This window comes from Puma concolor, chromosome E4, assembly GCF_028749965.1.
Source record: "Puma concolor isolate L17-30 chromosome E4, mPumCon1.1.hap2, whole genome shotgun sequence".
NCBI lineage: Eukaryota > Metazoa > Chordata > Mammalia > Carnivora > Felidae > Puma > Puma concolor.
This window is the reverse complement of record NC_141683.1, coordinates 38216511-38235604: the sequence shown is the minus strand read 5'-3', so window position 1 is coordinate 38235604 and position 19094 is coordinate 38216511. Positions and strand designations below refer to the sequence as shown.

General features: G+C 36.9%; 1 protein-coding gene and 1 pseudogene across 5 annotated transcripts in view; both read right to left on the bottom strand.

Moving 5' to 3' along the window:
• The window catches only part of RCOR3 (REST corepressor 3), a 53861-nt gene that overhangs the window by 16188 nt on the left and 18579 nt on the right, over nucleotides 1-19094 (bottom strand). For all 5 annotated transcript variants that reach the window (XM_086693978.1, XM_086693979.1, XM_086693976.1 and 2 more), the window contains 2 exons: nucleotides 9754-9972; nucleotides 4006-4083 (listed from right to left, as the gene is read on the bottom strand). In XM_086693978.1, the coding sequence (XP_086550104.1) occupies nucleotides 4006-4083; nucleotides 9754-9972 (297 nt within the window). The remainder of the gene's footprint in view (nucleotides 1-4005; nucleotides 4084-9753; nucleotides 9973-19094) is intronic.
• LOC147572598 (vesicle transport protein GOT1B pseudogene) lies at nucleotides 4094-7696 on the bottom strand (annotated as a pseudogene).

Genomic DNA, 19094 nt, shown 5'->3' with positions numbered 1-19094 from the left:
TTGTGGCTAGCTAGGTAGTAGCACAGAGAACATACTTCTACAGCAAAGCCCCAACTGAAATGCTGTTGTTTTAAAAATAACACATTACTCTAAACTAAAATAATCCAATGTATAATGTCATTAAACTAATAAAAGGCCTAAAGAGCCTTCTAGAAGAATCTATGACATCCTTAGAAGATCCTTCAGAATCTTCACTGCATCCTTTCCCTGTTAAATCAGTCTTCACATCTTTCCCATTTTTGTCAGTAGCAGATTCATACTATCTCTGACTTGAAAGAATTAGGAAAGGTCACCAAGTTAAACCTTTCATCCAATGCTGAAAACTCCATCCAATATCTGTAATGAAAGGAGGTCACCCACTTATGCATGAAAATATCCACAGATGGGGAAATTTCTAGCTTCAAAAAGCACTTTTTTAAGTTTCTTCCTTCCTGGATTCATTAATCTCCTTGTCCCCACGTACCTACCTCCAACTAAAACAAGTCAAAGCATAACCCCACATGTCACCACTCCTCCCAACACTCTTACACGGTTTCAAATAGATACATTAATTTCTATTTGGCAATGTTCTTTGGATTTATCACTTGCTGGCCACTCCTACAATTAATACCTGACCCTACCCAAAACTCCTTTTACCATTTACTTTATCACTCACATGCTTAGTATTTTAGCAGCTATAAAGATTCCAACTTAGCCTATGCAATACTACCAAGATAATCTCCCTAAAATTAAAAATTCCCATTACATCCTTCCTATAGGAGGAACTTATAGGTCTTCCCATTTGACTTAATTTAAAAGGCAAACTTCTCTTTCTAGCTCTCAGACTTTTATACTCCTGCCCTTGCCCACTGCTCTCTACCATAAAGAAGTCCCTGTGAAACCCAATCTTGTTAATATCTCTCTCATACACCATGTTTACTCATCCTCTGCATCCAACTTTGCCTTCCTAAGTAGACAACATGCTTCATGAGAAAAAACTGTTTTATGTTTTACACTTCCACTGGATTCTGAATAGTAATCAGCACTACAATGAGCACATCCTAAGTGCTCAGGGAATACCTGTTGACTGGTTTTTCCCCACTGGATTTATACATAGTTTGAATGTACTGTTCAACACCAAGCCAGTGTTCATACTATTCCCTCCATCTGCCCTTTCTTTATGTGTAAAACTCCTATTCATCCTTCAAACTTCAGCTAAAACATCTCCCGTTAGGAAGTCTTTCCTGATTATCCTAGCAAGAATGAGTATTACCACTTGTTTTCCTGTAGCATTTTACTTGTAAATCTATCACACAACTTCAGTCATTTCGTCTGATAACATCTAGACGGTAAGGTGGTGTTTTTTGTTTTTTTTTAAAGCAGATGAAAAAATCCATCTCTTCCTCATTTTAATGTGTCCCCTCTTTCCCTTACGCACTTCCCCCAGTGCCTAAAACAGTGCCTTACATGAAATAGGTGATCAACAAATACTAATGGGAGTGAATGGACTTTCTTCACCAAATATTTTCCTAAATGAAAACAACAAATACAACCAAATGAGTAAGTAAAGCATCTTAATAACTGTTTACTTCCCGTTGAGTTACATCATTTAGTAGCCTACTGTTCCAATGGTTAATGAAATTCTTTTGTTAGGTATTAGGTAGAAATCCTATTAACTAACCTAAAGAAAAGGGGATAGATTAATTTTTCAAGGTGTTTACTGTGACTGTTAATCTAGTATTTTGAAATGTATCTATTCAGGTTATTCTCCCCTGCAAAGCAACAGAAATTATATGATAAATATAAATATATCCTGGGTATTTTCTAGATAATAAAATACACATATTTTTTCAAGTCATCTGAGTTCAATAAATCAATCTCAAAGTAATATTCGAACTTCACTCTATGGATAATAGAATGTTAAGATTTTGGTAGTTTCATTTTATCATTATTTTTACCAAAAAACCCCAAAAGATGTAATAAATGTTTGATAACTTCTAACCCCAAAACTGCATTTAAATGTGAGAATCAATATACAATTTTGCTATTAAATGAAAACTTTCAAAAGTAAGAGGGAGCATGATATTAATCTAGGACTTCAACTGAACTCTAAGATTCTGAAATATAGCCAAAATTTGACTATTAATTAGATGTGTGGCTTTGATCAAGCCAATTAACCTCTCTGAGGCCCAGTTTTATCGTGTAAAATAATAGTATTTGCTTCATCTACTTCTTGGGATTGATATGAGCATCAAATGAGATGGCATAAAGTTGTAAGTGCTACTGCATTTTCATGTCTTACTTTATATAATGTTCATGAGTGAGGGTTATCCTTCAATTTTCTGGAAATACTGAGGTCAGAATCAGTTTTCTTGAAAATTTGGTAGATGTTTTCTGTAAAACTGTCTGGGCCTGGTGTTTTCTTATGAAAAAAAATGTTAATTGTCCCTTTATCACATTTCTTTTTAAAACAATTTGGTGAGATAGAGTTTCCTATGAATTTCTAAGTTTTATTTAAATTTTCAAATTTATTGACAAAGTTCTTTAAGGTACTCCCATGTTTTCAGTATCTGCTATTTTTTTAAGTTAATTTATTTTCAGAGAGACAGAGAGAGAGAGAGAGAGCGCGCATGAGCATGTGCACAAGTAGGGGATGGGCAGAGAGAGAGGAAGACAAAGAATCCCAAGCAGGGCTGGAACCCACGAAACCATGAGATCATGACCTGAGCCAAGATCAACAGTTAGACATCCAACTGACTGAGCCACCCAGGCACCCCTATCTACTGTATGTTTTAAATTTAAGTTTTAAGTTATGAAATTGTAGGCATTTAAAGTTTTTGGCTTTTATGCATTTAAAGGCATAAATATAAAATTAAAATAATTTCAGTGTAAAATTTAAAATAATTTTTGTTACAATAATATAAAGTAGTATTCTTTGTATTACTATTTCTAGATAAATAGAAATGTCACTAGAATGTTTGCCGGATAACCTGTGGTTTTGGAATGAGATATTTTATTAGTCTATATATATCTTATTCTTTTCCATTATCTAACCTTCTTGAAAGAGACCTTTGAAACAAAAATACAAAAAACAATTTTATTCCTAATGATTCTTCCTTTCTAAAAGATTCAAATGAGACAGAATATGGTGCATTAGCTCTGAAGCACTGTTCTTCTGCCCTCCCCCCACCAGCCCCTCACACATATTTCATTTGTAGATATTTCAGGCAACCTGTGATGGGGCGTGGGGGTTGGGGTACGGGGCATCACATTAGGACCAAATAAGATTATTTGATTATTACATACATAGAAAGGCAAGTCCAGGATATGAAGCATAGCATAGGAGTCTTAAAAAGAGAGAATGGAGAAAAGATTTAAAATAGAAGCTTCTGTAGAAAGATTTGATTGGACTTTACAGGCATTTAAATAGTCCTACAATTGTCACAAATATCAAAAATATATTAGATTTCAGACAAAATACAAGAAAGGCTTGAGAAAAAGGTTAATCTATATCTTGTTTTTAGATTTCACATTTTCAGGGGTATGAGTATAAGAATGTTAATTAAGTCCACATACTAAAATCCTAACACAAAATCTGAATCAAAAGACAAATACCTTAAAATAAAAAATTAAAATTGCTAAATGAGCTCCTTTTATTGTAATCTTTTTCCTGTTGTACTACCAAGTCACACACCTCGAGCAAATACTGCTGTAGACCCAGAGATGTACTGGCTTGCTTCTCAATTACCTTCTACTCTCAGTGCACTGGGCCTATTTGTATAACTGTTTTTCCCTACTTCGCTTGATATGAATTGCTAAGGGCAGGAAAGAAATGAATTCACTTAAATCACTAGCCAAGTCTCAAAAGACTATCTAAATGACAAAATAGAGACATGACAAATTACCCACATTATGACATCTTCAAAGTATTAACAACGCATGTGACCAAAATAGTAAATACTGGATAGATAATTCAAAGAATAAGGTTTCACCACACTTAGTCACATATATTCTTCAATAACATACCTCAGGAGGTTTGAATTCTTCAATTCCACCTTCCATTTTCTGTTTAAGTGCACTGTTTACTTGCTTAGCATTCTGAACCTTCAACAAAATAACCCAAAGTATGAATCAGATCACAGACTTAGGTAAATGTATGAATATTCAATAAATGAAAAGGATATAGGATATATACCAAAACCTGCTTAAATTTTATTTCAGGAGGACAAACACTTATACTTTATCACACTTGGGGCCATTCAACTAATACCCACATCAACTAATATAAGTATCAACTAATTATTTATATATATCTAAAAAACTAATAATCTACAAATCATAGTATCTGAGTATCTTTTAACAATATCGCCTCATAAGAAAAATGGTATATAAAGGAATTAAATTCCATTACTATTTCTCATTACCATAATGTTTTGATCGAATAATTATTCCAATAAGAATGATAATTTTAATAATTATAAGTATCACTGTTGGTGCTTCACATGTAATAAATCATTTAATTCTCAACTATTTTGTGAAGTAAGTATAATCAGTTCTGCTATAACCTGACATACGCATTCTCAAAAATCAGCCCACTACGCAAAGTTGCACAATAAAAAAACCACAGGACTTATGGGGAAACAGTTAGGGACACAACACTGAAAAACCTCATCAATGACAAAAAAAAAAGGAACCTCATAAAAATAATAGTTTTATACATTCTAAATAAGAAAGAAATTCACAAATGCTACAATAAAGATGGTACTTCACCTTGGAAAAGACCTGAGGTTGCTTATAGAAGGTAGTGTCAAAACAGTTGCAGCTTGTGAGTTACTGGGAAGTGGTAGAAGGAGGTTATTTGAAATCAGATGCAAAGTTTTAATACCACATGTGGATGTGTGTGGTTCGTAATATGCAGTGAACTGAGGGAGATAGTACACATCTGAAGTGCGTGGATATATACTCAGCTAGGTACAGTTTTTCACTGACAAAAATCAAACATAACCAAATGCAAAATGCACATTGTACTCAAATTGTTTCCTAGTGTTATCAGTTGTGTTGGAACAGATTCATGTTTTCAAAACAAGCTTTATAGCAGAACTGACTCTACTTTTACTGTAACCATTTTAGAGATGAGGAAGGTAGGGCACAGAGATGTCAAGAAACTTTCCCTAGGCCACAGCTCTAGGAGGCAGAACATGAATTTGAACCATGCCAAGTTTTTAACTACTATTCTACTAGAAATATTATTAACATTTACTAGATTATTAAGGGTTAGGATTTTTTTTTGCTCATTTGGTTACATTTTTTCTTGGTTTGCTCTTTTTTTTAGTTTGGACAATATTTATAAAGTGATTTGTGGAAATTTTTTCCTCAGAGATCATTCAAATGTGGTCAGCCATGTTAGACATACAAAGATAAAATGTAAAAGCCTCAGTCTTTAAAGATTTCATAGATTAGTGGGGAGATAAATATAAAAGATAGTAAATGCTAAAACACCCAACCTAGACTTGGAGGAAGAGAGAGAAGGGAGTAAGTGTTTTGTATATGTGTTAGTGGGTGTGGGTAGTGGGGAAAATAGGGTAAATTTTCCAAAGGAGATGACACCTAAATTTAGTTTTAAAGGATTAACAAGAATTAAGCAGGGAGATAAGGTTGGAGCAGGAAATGCCTTCCAGGCAGAACAGCAGGTAGAAAAGACAGGAAAGCAGTTAGGCTGGGCCAGAACAAAGAATTTGAATCTTGCCTAAAGACTAAAGGAAACTTTCTGAAGAACTTTTAAGCAAGGGAGTAAATGTAACCATATTTGTCTTTTTAGAGCAATAATTCCAGTTGTAATTTGGAGAAGGGGATAGAGTGAAGACGAAAATTAATCTAACAAGTCAGAGAAGAAATACTGAGGACTTCAATTACCACAGCAGGAAGGAAGGGGTGATGGTGGTGGCACACAGATGGATAAAATAAATAACTTGGAAACAAAATTAAGATGTGCTTGTGAAAAGCTGACAGGGGAGACTCAGGAATCAAGGGTAACTCCAGTCACTGGCCTGAATAAGTGAGTGTATGTGGTGCTGAGACAGTGAATGCAAAACGAACAGGTAACTGGAGTGGGTAAGGGAGAAGTCCGTTTGGACACTAGGAGATGGGTCTGGGATATAAAAGTAGTAGAATTTATAAACCCAAGAGTGCAAACCTTTACTACGTCACACATCAAAGGACTAACTGAGAAAGGAGTTTAAAGCTTTAAAGAAGGTCCTTCATAAAAATCAATAAATATAAGCTATAAGTGAAGTAGTAGTGTCAAGGATAAAGTATAAATACAGGTGACTGAGTACATTTTATCCCTTCATTATTTAAAAAAATTTTGAGCACTTGGGCACCTGGGTAGCTCAGTCAGTTAAGCATCTGACTCTTGATCTCGGCTCAGGTCATGAACTCATGGTTCGTGGTTCAAGTCCACATCAGGCTCTGTGCTGGCCGTGCAGAGCCTGCTTGGGATTCTCTCTCTCCCTCTCTCTCTCTCTCTCAAACTAAATAAAAATAAACTTAAAAAAAAATAAAACAAAAAATAAAAAAACAAAAAATTTTGAGCACTTTTTAAAAATTTTAACCATGTTACCAAAAAAAAAGTCGAACGACTTTCATACATCAAAACTGGGTTTTCCTTGGCTTTAATACATTAAAATGACATAATCCAATCTAACTCATGTTATCACTTTCAGAGACACAATGCAACTGGAAATACTTTTGCCATTCCAGTGGATATTTCCAAAAAGCAAATGCTTATGGGTGCTCCTGCATCTTCAAAAGAAAAAGAAACAGAACCACATTTCTCCAATGATGGCTGTATTTCCCACACTGCAGAAAAACAATAAAAATCATCCTCAAGAGTTTCAATATGTATTGTAACAAAGATTTCACTCCTTCAGTTTCCTTGCTGACTTCTTAGATCACTTGATTAGAAGACTGCTTTCATTGCTTTTTAACTGCTATTGGTACTTGGTGGGATCTAAGTTTTAAACTTCTGTAAAAAACATTACAAGCTATTTCATGTAATTTAATTTTGGGCTGAATATTCTTCAAAGGACTTTATAAATAATACAATATTTTAAATGAATCCCCAATTCACTTGTCTTTCTACATATTGTTGCTTTCTCCAACTTTATCAACAAATGATCTAATTCCATGTAAATTCAAGAGGAACCCAAGGACTGGCACTCTTCTAATAAAGCCAGTGACCATAGGAAAGAAGCCCCTGAAAACAAGAAAAAAATCAATAAATTTCAAAGATCATGCCTACCGAAGGGCCAACCAACAAGGACAACAAATATACCACCCAGGAAAAATCCTGTAGCTTTCATGTTATGTTTTTGGAAGAAGACTCTGAATGTTCTTTGTAAACCAATTGCAAAAGCCAAGCTAGTCACAAATAAAACATTTCCAATAGCCAGTAGTGCTTTGTCAAATAAGAGAATCATTCCAAAGAACAGGAAAAATACTCCATATCCTGTTAATCCCACTCCAATTCTCTGGGTGTCCGGTAAGGAGATCATGGCTGCAATGGTGAGAGCAGTTGCAACAGAACCTCGGGGTGCCCAGGGCGTGAAGCAAAGTCAAGAGAAGCGCCAGGAAGCAGCCCAGGCAAGAACCACCACATCTTCTGGAAAGATGCAGCCACTCCTACCCCAGCTTTAAGCCCACTCAAGCCATTTTTAAAAATATTACAGACAAAGTGTTTTAGAAGTTCTCTAAGGAGAAGGGGTGTTGTAGTTTGGGAGATGGGAGTCTTACATACATTCACTGTTCAACTAAAGGCTAAGCATTCAGTCAAAAACATGCTACCTATATTAGAGAGTCCAGCGTCAGAGCAAAGGAAAGGAAGTCTAAGAAGGAAGAAGTGGTTGTCAGTGTCAAATATTATTGAGCAGTAACAGATTCAAGAGAAATAAGAACCAAGAAGAGGGCATGAGATCTGGCAACTTGTTAATAAATAAACTTGAGATTGCTTTTGCAGAGGTAGAATTAGGACAGTGTATGGGGCAGAAATTAGATTGGGATGGGTCAGAGAATATGTGATGATAAGAAAGCAGAGGAAGCTAATATGGTAGATATTTATTCAAGAAGTCTGTTGGAGAAGAGAAGAGGAATGTAAGAGCAGTTTGGGGAAATAACAAGGGTCAAAAGATAGAGAAATCTGAATGTTTGGGATACAGAAAAACGATCTTGCTCCCACACTATACTGCTGCAAGATTCTTACATTTTATATACAGTGGTATAATATTAACTCCAAGGAAGCATATTGTAATACTTAAGCAAGGACGATTATGGTAGGTTGAAGAGGCATACTGTAATCTCTAGGGCAACTACTTAAAAGATGCGAAGAGATATAGTTGAAAAATGTAAGTAAGATCATGTCACACTTCTCTTTAAAATCCTTCAGTGGTTTCCTAACTCATGATTAATTTTACATTTCTTAACATAAATTCCTGTCTGCCTGTGCTGTAACGTGAAGGCAAGTAGAAATTAACGAAGAGCTTTAAGATGAATGATTCTGATCATACGAGTATTTTAAGAAGATAACACTGACAGCAATGTAGAACATGGAGCTGCAGAGAAGTGGATAGTAAGGACAATCAACAAGACAGTTAGGGTTGGATAAGAGGTGGTAAGGGCCTGAACAAAGGTAGTAGTGATGGGATTAAAAATGAGGGGACTGATTTAAAGAAAATTTCTCAGATAAAACTTACACAACTTGGTTACCACTTGGGTTTGTGTGTACTGGGGGATGTGATAATGGCAAGGGATAAATCAAAGATGATTCTCATGTTTCAGTAAGACAGAAAACAGAAAAGAAATCTTTAGGGGACAGATTAGATGCCTAGCAGATAGCTAGAAATACAGCAATATAGAGCTTGGGAGAAAAGTCAGCCTGAGAAGTAGATTCAGCTGTCACTGGCATGTAGTGTATGGTTGATACAGACCAAGAAAGTACAGACTTGGAAGAGTACCTAGATCTAAGAGACAGGGAAAACAACAGAGACAAATAAAAAGAGGAAAAGGTGACTGAGAAAGGCCAGAGACCTAATGATAACCATTAACTGAGTACATACTATGTGCGAGGCACTGCTGTAAGCATTATCATGTATTTTCTTATTTAATTCTTCCCAAGCATCATATTGTTATCCACATTTCAAGATGAAGAAACTGAGTTAAGAGTTAAACAGCTCCCCTAAGGTTACACAGGAAGTAGACGATGTAGGTGGGGTTAAAATTTAGGTTCACTGACCCTATATCCTTACTCTTAACCATGATTAACCTAATTATGATGAGAATACATTTATAATACCTCGGCTGCTACCACTGGTAATAATGATGAGGAGGTGAGAGCAGCCGGTACTCACTGAGCATTCAAAATGTGCCAGACGCTGCTCAACAACCTATGCGTAAAATCTCAAACAATTCCCAACAACTTGCAAGAGAAGTAGGATTATTACCCCCAATTTCATAGATATAAAATTGAAGCTCAGAGAGTCTATTATTTCCCAGTATCACAGAGCTAACAGGTAATGATGCTGGGATTCAAATTTAGAATAGACAGAAGCATCTTTGAATTTGGAAACAAAGTTAATTTTAAAGACTGAAACTTATGTAGCTGAGAAACAGGGAGCTGAAACAGGTAGCTGAGAAAACGTGCAAAGAGCTGAAGTTCACTGAGGTTTCAAAAGGGGATAAACAAAATGGATAGGATCATTAAAAATGATTTTTATGAAATACCTGACGTTTTAAAGAGATCAGCTCCATGTCCAGTTGCCGCAGGATGGTGTTGGCTGCATTGGGACTACAGGAAACTGCTACCACATCCTCCTGGGTTAAATACATGCCCTTAGGTGGACGGCACTTGGAGCGCTGAGAGTGATGGCGGTGTTGTAAACTCTGATACTCTCTCCTTCCAAGTCCAATCTTGCTGGTTTGGACAGGCTGTTCAGTATTGCCCTAGAAGCATAAAGGTAGAGTAACAGGTTATTTCGTTTTCACGCACAAATAACCTGAAAACAGTCTATTACTAGAAGTATCTGCTGCACTAAGTACACCTAAAAAAGACTTCTAACCCATTACATCATGTATGAGTACACACGCAGCACTTACCAACGGGGGGAAAAAAGTATACAACATAATGCATCCCTGACCCAATCTACTCAATAAAATGTTTGGTTTCCAGCCCAGAGGCCTATAGAAGACTATGAACAAATGAAAAAATAAGTTGGACTCTAAACTATTCTTGTTTGCTTCAAAATAGAATACCATTTCCCTCAGCAATAAAGGGCCAAAAAAGCTATAACTTATTAAGTGCAAAAGTATTTTAAGAAATTAAAAAGAAGCAAGTTAGGAATTATGACAAGTGGCCAATAACATTTCATTCTCACTTTAAAGTTGTTGAAAGAGAAGTAGGCCCCTAAAGATTAAAAAGGACACAGAATTATCTTTTTATTTTTTTATTTAAAAAAATTTTTTTAATATTTATTTTATTTTTGAGAGAGAGAGAGACAGAGCATGAGTGGGGGAGGAGCAGAGAGAGAGGGAGACACAGAATCCAAAGTAGGCTCCAGGCTCTGAGCCATCAGCACAGAGCTCGACACGGGGCTCGAACCCATGAACCATGAGATCATGACCTGAGCCGAAGTCGGATGCTTAACCGACAGAGCCACCCAGGCACCCCTCTTATTTTTTTAAATGTTTATTTTTGAGAGAGCGAGCGAGTGAGCATAAGTGGGGGAGGGGCAGAGAGAGAGAAGGAGACACAGAATCTGAAGTAGGCTCCGGGCTCTGAGCTGTCAGCACAGAGCCCAACGCAGGACTTGAACTCAGAACCGTGAGATCATGACCTGAGCCAAAGTCGGTCACTTAACTAACTAAGCCACCCAGGTGCCCCGACACAGAATTATCTTAACCGTGACATTTCTAAACTCTAAATCTATTTATCTGTGAATAAAATATGATGTGAATTTGTATTTTGGAAGAGGTTAAGACAGTCCTAATAATAATGACCATGAAATGTTAAGTAGGATTTCATTGTTACTTTCAACATTCTTAAAGTGGGACATAAAAATACAATGTTATTCTGTGCTTCTGAGACAGGAATCCATTTGAAACTGCCCATTAGGTTGAATGGCACCTAATTTCTTTTTTTTTTTTTTTTTTTTTAAATTTTTTTTTTTCAACGTTTATTTATTTTTGGGGGGACAGAGAGAGACAGAGCATGAACGGGGGAGGGGCAGAGAGAGAGGGAGACACAGAATCGGAAACAGGCTCCAGGCTCTGAGCCATCAGCCCAGAGCCCGATGCGGGGCTCGAACTCACGGACCGCGAGATCGTGACCTGGCTGAAGTCGGACGCTTAACCGACTGCGCCACCCAGGCGCCCCTTAAATGGCACCTAATTTCAACTGAACAGATTTAATGCTCCAATTCTTTAGAAAAGGAATCCAAGGGGATAAGTGAGTATGCAGGAGCTGGCACTTGCCTAACACCCATGCTTCAATGGACAACAGGTGTCTCACACTGGGGGACATCTATGTGGCTCAGTTGATTAAGGGTCAGACTTCAGCTCAGGTAATGATCTCACTGTGAGTTTGAGCCCTGATCCGGCTATGTGCTCTTGGTGCAGACCCTGCTTTGGATCCTCTGTCTCCCTCTCTCTCTGCCCCTCCCTTACACTCTCTCTCTCTTAAAAATAAATAAATTAGAAAGAGAGAGAGAGAAAGAAAGAGAGAAAGAAAGAAAGGGCCTCAGGTTGGTAGGGCCTTCAGACATTTAGCAAAAACAAATGCAAAGTGTCTCTAGAAGAATGCATTTTATTTATTTTTTCTTAAAGTTTATTTATTTTGAGAGAGAGAGAGCATCCATGTGCATGTGGGGGAAGGGCAGAGAGAGAGAGAAAGAGAATCCCAAGTGGGCTCCGTGCTGTGGAGCTTGAACTCACAAATCTGTGAGATCATGACCTCAGCTGAAACCAAGAGTCGGATGCTTAACCAACTGAGCCAACCAGGTACCCCTTAGAAGAATGAATTTTAAACCCACGTCTCAAAAGTTTTCCACAAGTATGTTCCAAGGAAAATGAGCTCCCAACCACAAACTGCAAACAAGTCCCATGAGTGACAGACAGCAGAACAACAGAATTAGATCTGCAAAGATTGAAGATATTAGAATTACTGGATAAAGAAAATACAACGTGTTTACATGTGCATAAAGAAATAAATGACAGAATTGAAAATATGGAACATTCTTTTATGAGTCTATCAGAACTGACTAAGCAGATATGCAAAAGAACTGAATAGAACATCTAGAAATAAAAAAAAAATAGTATAAAGAAGATTAGAAATTCCGTGATTAGAAACTCAGAAAATTAGAGCTCAGAAGAACAACAGCAACTGCACACATGTAAAAATGACCATAATGCAGTACAGAAATATGGAAAGACAAAAAGATGGAAAATGAGATGGTTAAGAGACATGTTAAAGTCCATTAAAATGATTCCCAAAGGAAAGAATAGGGAGAATGAGGAAGACATAATATTCAAAGAGGCAACCAGTGAGAATTTTACAGAACTTAAGACATAGGATTCAGGAAATACAATGAATCCAAAACAAGTTTACAAAAAACAAAACAAAACAAAACAAAAACAAACAAAACAAAACAAAACACAACAAAAACACCAACAACAAAAAACCCCAGCTCCACACAGATACATTAAAGTGAAACACCACTGGAGTGCCTGGCTTGCTCAGTTGGTTAAGTGTCTGACTTCGGCTCAGGTCATGATCACCTGGTTGACAAGTTCGAGCCCCGCGTCAAGCTCTGTGCTGACAGCTCAGAGCCTGGAGCCTGCTTTGGATCTATGTCTCCCTCTTTCTGTCTGACCCTCCCTGCTCACACTCTGTCTCTCTCTCAAAAATAAACATTAAAAAAAAAAAGTGAAACACCATTAAGACAAAGTAGACGTGTGCCTGTGTGGCTCAGTCAGTTAAGCATCCGACTTCAGCTCAGGTCATGATCTCACAGTGTGAGTTTGAGCCCCACATCAGGCTCCGTACTCCTGGTGGTGTGGAGCCTGCTTGGGATTTCTCTCTCTGCCATCTCCCACATCACACACGTGCCCGTGTTCTCTCTCTCTCTCTCTCAAAATAAACTTAAAAAAAAAAAAAAGACAAAGAAGAGACCATAAAAACAGAAAAAGACAAATTACCTCCAAAGGAATGATAATTAGCCTGACAGCAGACTTCTCTGCAGCAACAATAGAAATGAGAAGCAGTAGAATATTATATTCAAATAAGTAACTGTCAACCTAGGAGTCTAATCTCAGCAAAACCAGGGTTTCAAGAACAAGAGAGATATAGACATTGTAGACATACCAAAACTAACTGTGTTTATAAGTAACAGATTCTCACAAATTTAACTTGTAGAAGATACATACACTTCAGGACAAGGGGAAATGATTTTTGAAGAAATGTCTAAAATTCAAGAAAGAATAATGAGTAAATTTTAAACACATGTATAAATGTAAATAAAGAACAACTATATGAGATTTTAAAAAACAAGATGTAACTTAAATTAGACAAAAATAGCATATAAATGAGGAGGGTAGTGAATAAAGTCAACATATTCTAAGGGCCTTGTATTAATCAGAAAGTCATTAATTTAGATTTTAAGTTAAATATGCAGGAGAGTGTCTGGGTGGCTCAGTCAGTTAAGCGTCTGACTCTTGGTCTCAGCCCAGGTCTTGATCTCAGGGTCTTGAGTTCAAGCCCTGCATTGGGCTTCACACTGGGTGTGTAGCCTATTTCAAAAAACAAAAACCAAAAAAGCCTCCACCAAGTTAAACATGCAGGAAAATTTTCCAGGGTATACAATAAGAATAGAAATATAGAAACATCCCAAACTAGCAGAGACTAAAAAAATGGAACAGGAATTGCAGTCTTAATGCCAAAAAAAAAAAAAAAAAAAAAAAAAGCAAGCCATGAAGGAAGAGAAACAAAACTAGAAAAAACAAGTCAAAAGGTAAGAACAAGAAAGAACAAAAATACACATAGATCAGTGATTCACAGAGAACACTGTTGAAATGCTGAAAGAAAATAATAGAGATATACCAGGTAAATACTTAATAAATGAAAGATACCAGGCAAAATAATCTTTAAAGCAGAACACATTACAAGAGATGAAAGGGTCATTACATATTGATAAAAGGTTCAACAGCAAGATAAAATAATTCTAGACTTCTATGTACCTAATAATAGCTTCAAAACATAAAATATCACAAAAACATCACTTCTCAATTAATTGATCAGTAAGCAGATAACAAAAACCATGCTAGCAAGGAAGCAAGCAGTAAGAGAACATAGACTTCAAGCACAGAACGGACAAGCTACAATTAATAGACACAGACAGAATCCTGTAACCAAAAGGGTATATATTCTTCTTAAGCACATAAGGAAAAACATTTCTGAATATTCCATATTCTAAACCTGGAGGTTTCAAAACATGTCATCAAAATCCTCAACATTCCAGTCACTGAGAAGTGGGGATCTATATCCTCTCCCCTCGATTCTGGATCAACTTCAGTAACTCACTTACAACCCACAGAAGTGATGCTGAATAACTTCCAAGGCTAGGCCAGAAATGGCTGGGTAGTTTCCACTTAGTGCTTTTGGGATGAATGCTTTGGAGAAAACCAGCCCATAGTAAAAAGCCAGATCACTCAGATCACTCACGGGCCATCAGGCTAGAGAGGAATGCCAGCTGACAGCTAGCATATCAACTACCAGTCATGTGAGCAAGTTGAAAACCTTCAACTATACTCTAGTCGATGCTGAAACATAAAAACCATGCCCTCTACAATTAGGAATAAGGTAAAAACATTTGTTATCATAATGTTCTTTTCAACATAATAATGGTGAACCTAGCCAGTTCAATAAGGGAAGAAATTAAAAGGTAGGTAAGAATTGAAAAGAAATAAAACTGCTATTATTTTCAGATAACATAAATACCTTTGTAGGAAATGTAAACTTATCTACAAATAAATTACACAAAAGTTTCATCTCTCCCTATTTGTATATCTCCACTTCTATATGTAGATTCAAAGGAATATCTAATATGGCTTTTCTAGGAATTGTTAAGCCTCAAGAGCAAAAGTCAAAGAACTTACTCTTTTTGTTTTATTTAGTTTTGAGAGAGATTGAGATCGTGCACAAAAACAGGGGAGAGGCAAAAAGAGAGAGAGGAACACAGAGGATCTGAACACCAAGCAGTGGGACTTAACCTATCAGCTAACAAGACTTATTATAAAGATACAGTCAGTAATTAAGACATTGTGGGACAGGGGATATTTAAGTGACAAGCAGACTAGATAGCCATGTATATACAAAACCTCATATATGATAAAGCTGACACTGCAGACCAATTAAAAGAGATAAACTCACTTCCATATTAGAAAACAAAAATAACAATGGATTTCTACCTCACAACATGAACAAAACTAAATTACTAACAGATCAAGGACTTAAGTGTAAAAAGCAAAACTTTAAAATTTGAAGAATATAAAAGAACATTGAAATTTGAATATTTACACGCTTCTGACAAAACAGGTGTTCACCAAAACATGTAAAGAGAGTTAAAAGATAAACCACAAACTGCTAAAAGATATTACAACATGCTTAACTAAAGGATTAGTATCCAAAATACATAAAGAATTCAATATGAAAGAAAACTTTTATATTGTCTTAAAAGACAAAAACCCAACAGAAAAGAAGATAAAAAACAAACACAAATAGCATTTTTTCTAAAAAAGACACAATAGACAGAAAAATATTCAGCATCATTAGTAATTTGATGAAATTGAGAAGACAGCACCATTTCATATTACCATATCTGTAACATTTTATAAGTGATTATGTCACATATTGGCAAGTGGCTAATAAGTACCCTATGGCCCAAAAGAAATACAACTGAACTTGAACAATGTAGGGGATGGGTGCACTGACCTTCCTTGTAGTCGAAAATCTGTATGTAACCTTTAATTCCCCCAAAACTTAACTACTACTAATAGCCTACTGTTGACCAGAGCCTTATTGACAATACAATTAACACATGTTTTGTATGTTGTATATATTATACACTGCATTCTTAAAATAAACTTGGCTAGAAAAAAGAAAATGTTATGAAGAAAATAAACCTTACAGTACTGGATTTATTGAAAACATCTGCATATAAGTGGACCCACAGAGTTCAAAACCCATGTTGTTCAAGGGTTGACTGTACATCAAATGTGGAAAATGGTTTGCCATTACCCAGTAAAGCTGAACATGGTTATACCCTAGAATAATTCCATTCCAAATACTGCTAGGGTATTACTTACTCCATCAAGTCACTGGTGGCATTTTGGTGGGAAAAATCTGTGCTGTGCATTGCAGGAGCTGGTGGGCATGCCTTTCCCACCACATACCGGCAGTGCTCTACAATCATCGTAATAACGAAAACCCCTCCATAATTTCTACATGCCCCTTATGGGTGCAATTATTAAAACCTGCTAAACCTGAGAAGCTCTGTTCCAAAAGAACGCTTAAAAAAATTTTTTTAAAGTGTTTATTTATTTTTTGAGAGAGACAGAGCATGTGGGGGGGGGGGAGGGGCAGAGAGAGACGGAGACACAGAATCTGAAACAGGTTCCAGGCTCTGAGCTATCAGCACAGCTAGGCAGGTTTGGGAAGAAAGAGAATTCCAGAAAAAGAGAGAACCAACATAACCACAGGACAAAAGCCAGGGAACTAAAAAACTTATCTAAAACACTGCTAGTAATTTGAAATATGTGGGGTGGGGTAGGGTATGCCTCACTAGAGAGCTTTGTGTTTTATCCTAATCCTACAAAGCCATGAAAAGGTTGCCAGCAGTAAATTTGGTTTTCAAAAGATTGCTTCAGTAATAGGGTTAAAGAACCGACTGGAAGGGGTGGTGGGAAGAGTCTGGAAGCAAGGAGAGAAGACAGAACATTCCAGTAATTCAAAGAGATGAAAACCTGAAAATAAGGCAATGGCATACAACATAAAGAAAAGGACAAAATTTATACTTGAGAGAAAAAATTAAAAACAATGACAAAACAAACAGAATTGAGAAAGTATAGAATAGTATAGTTTAAAATAGTAACTGAAAAAGAAAAAAAGTCACCAAAATTGAGACACAACAGTTTAAAAAGTAGACAAGAATCGCGGAATCGTGTTACAAAAATCAAAGAACAGATTTTCAGGAAGAAGGGAGGGGTGAGTTACTTGAAATGATAAAGAAAGCACAAGTAGAATACAATGAACAATCAATCACTGGATATGGCAGTTAGGTCACTGATGACCTCTGTCCATAGTTTGAGTGAAGTGAAAAGATAGAAGCCTGACTGAAGCAAAGTCAAGAGTGAAGTAGTACTAAGGAGGAGAGTTTCTTCTAGACTGGTAGAGAGATACTTATGCTTTTCTATTATTTTTTACTTGAGTGAGAGCGAGTGAGTGAGCGAGTGCACACAAGCAGGGGAGAAGAGCAGGAGAGAGAGAGAGAGAGAGAGAGAGAGAGAGAGAGAGAGAGAGAGAAGAGAGAATCCAAAGCAGGCTCCACACTCAGTATAGAGTCTGATGTGGGGCTCGGTTGTGGTGGGGCTCGATCTCATGACCTCAAAATTGTGACCTGAGCTGAAATCAAGAGTCAGATTCTTAACCAACCAACAGAGTCACCCAGGCACCCCAAGATAGTTATGCTTTTAAACAGAAGACCTGGACATACTTTTGAGCTGCAATGAAAAAGCTGAGGGGCATCTGGGTGGCTCAGTTGGTTGAGCATCAGAGTTCAGCTCAGGTCATGATCTCACCGCTCGTGAGTTCGAGCCCCACATTGGGCTCTGTGTTGACAGCTCAGAGCCTGGAGCCTGCTTCAGATTCTGTGTCTCCCTCTCTCTGCCTCTTCTCCACTCATGCTCTCTCAAAAATAAACATTAAAAAAATTAAAAAAAAAAAAAAAAGAAAAGGCTGAAAATATGGCATAGAGAGGGATAACTAATGGGAAAAGTTCTAGATGTGACATGAAAGGATAGACGGGATCAAACAAGCAATGGAATTATATAGCACAAGGGAAGGGACCTTTGTTACTGTGTGAGACAGGCATTTAGGCAGACTTCATTCAGTAAATGTTCCTGGTATCATTTCATACTGACAGATCTGTAACATTTTTTGAAAGTCTGATCACCTCAAATACTGACAAAGAAGTGGACAATGAGTACTGTGTAACGTGCTAGGATACAAGATACACAATGTAACTCAGTCCCTGACTTCAAAAACTTTGCTGGAATGTAAGGGAGCTCCTGCTTGATATTTTCTCTGTGGAGTAGATGAAGTTCTCTGCTGAGATTTTGGGCGGGGGAGAAGCGGTAGATGATGTATACAGAAAACCAGCAACTTTTATTCAGGATTTATTATGTCCTGGGTACTCTAAGTGATTCTATACATATTACCTCTCTGATGCCCAGAACAATTCTTTTTCATTTTACCAATGGAAAACCTGGAGGCTGAGAGGTTAAAAACAGGCATTAAGGACTACACAGAGACCTGAAGCTATTTTTTCTAAGCAGCAACAATTTACATGATTGTGCCATGTTCTCCTGCTGTGCCTCTCAGACCAAGAACAGCAAGTGAAGAAGCAGTGTGGGTTTACAGGGTTAGGGAAGGTATGCAAAACAGGGACATGGGGACTTAAAAGATACTAGGAAGAGAGCAATTTAAGTAGTTGATCCTTGGGTCTATAGCTCAGGGAAACAAGGCAGACTTGGAAAAAAATTAAGGAATCAAGTAATTTGAAAACATTTAGCAGTAGTAAGAAAATTAGTTACATATCAAATTGAGGCAAGAGTAGGATCCTTAAGTTGTCACTGATGAGAATTTAAGATGATGGCCAAGGGCCAGGACAGGCCACGGCAGTGAGTTCCTTAAGAGGAATAGGGGTCATTAAACAGGATGAGGTCACATTCTGTCTCCCAATTTCAATATTCACCATTCCACAGCTGTCTATAACACAATCTTTTACCCTTCAATA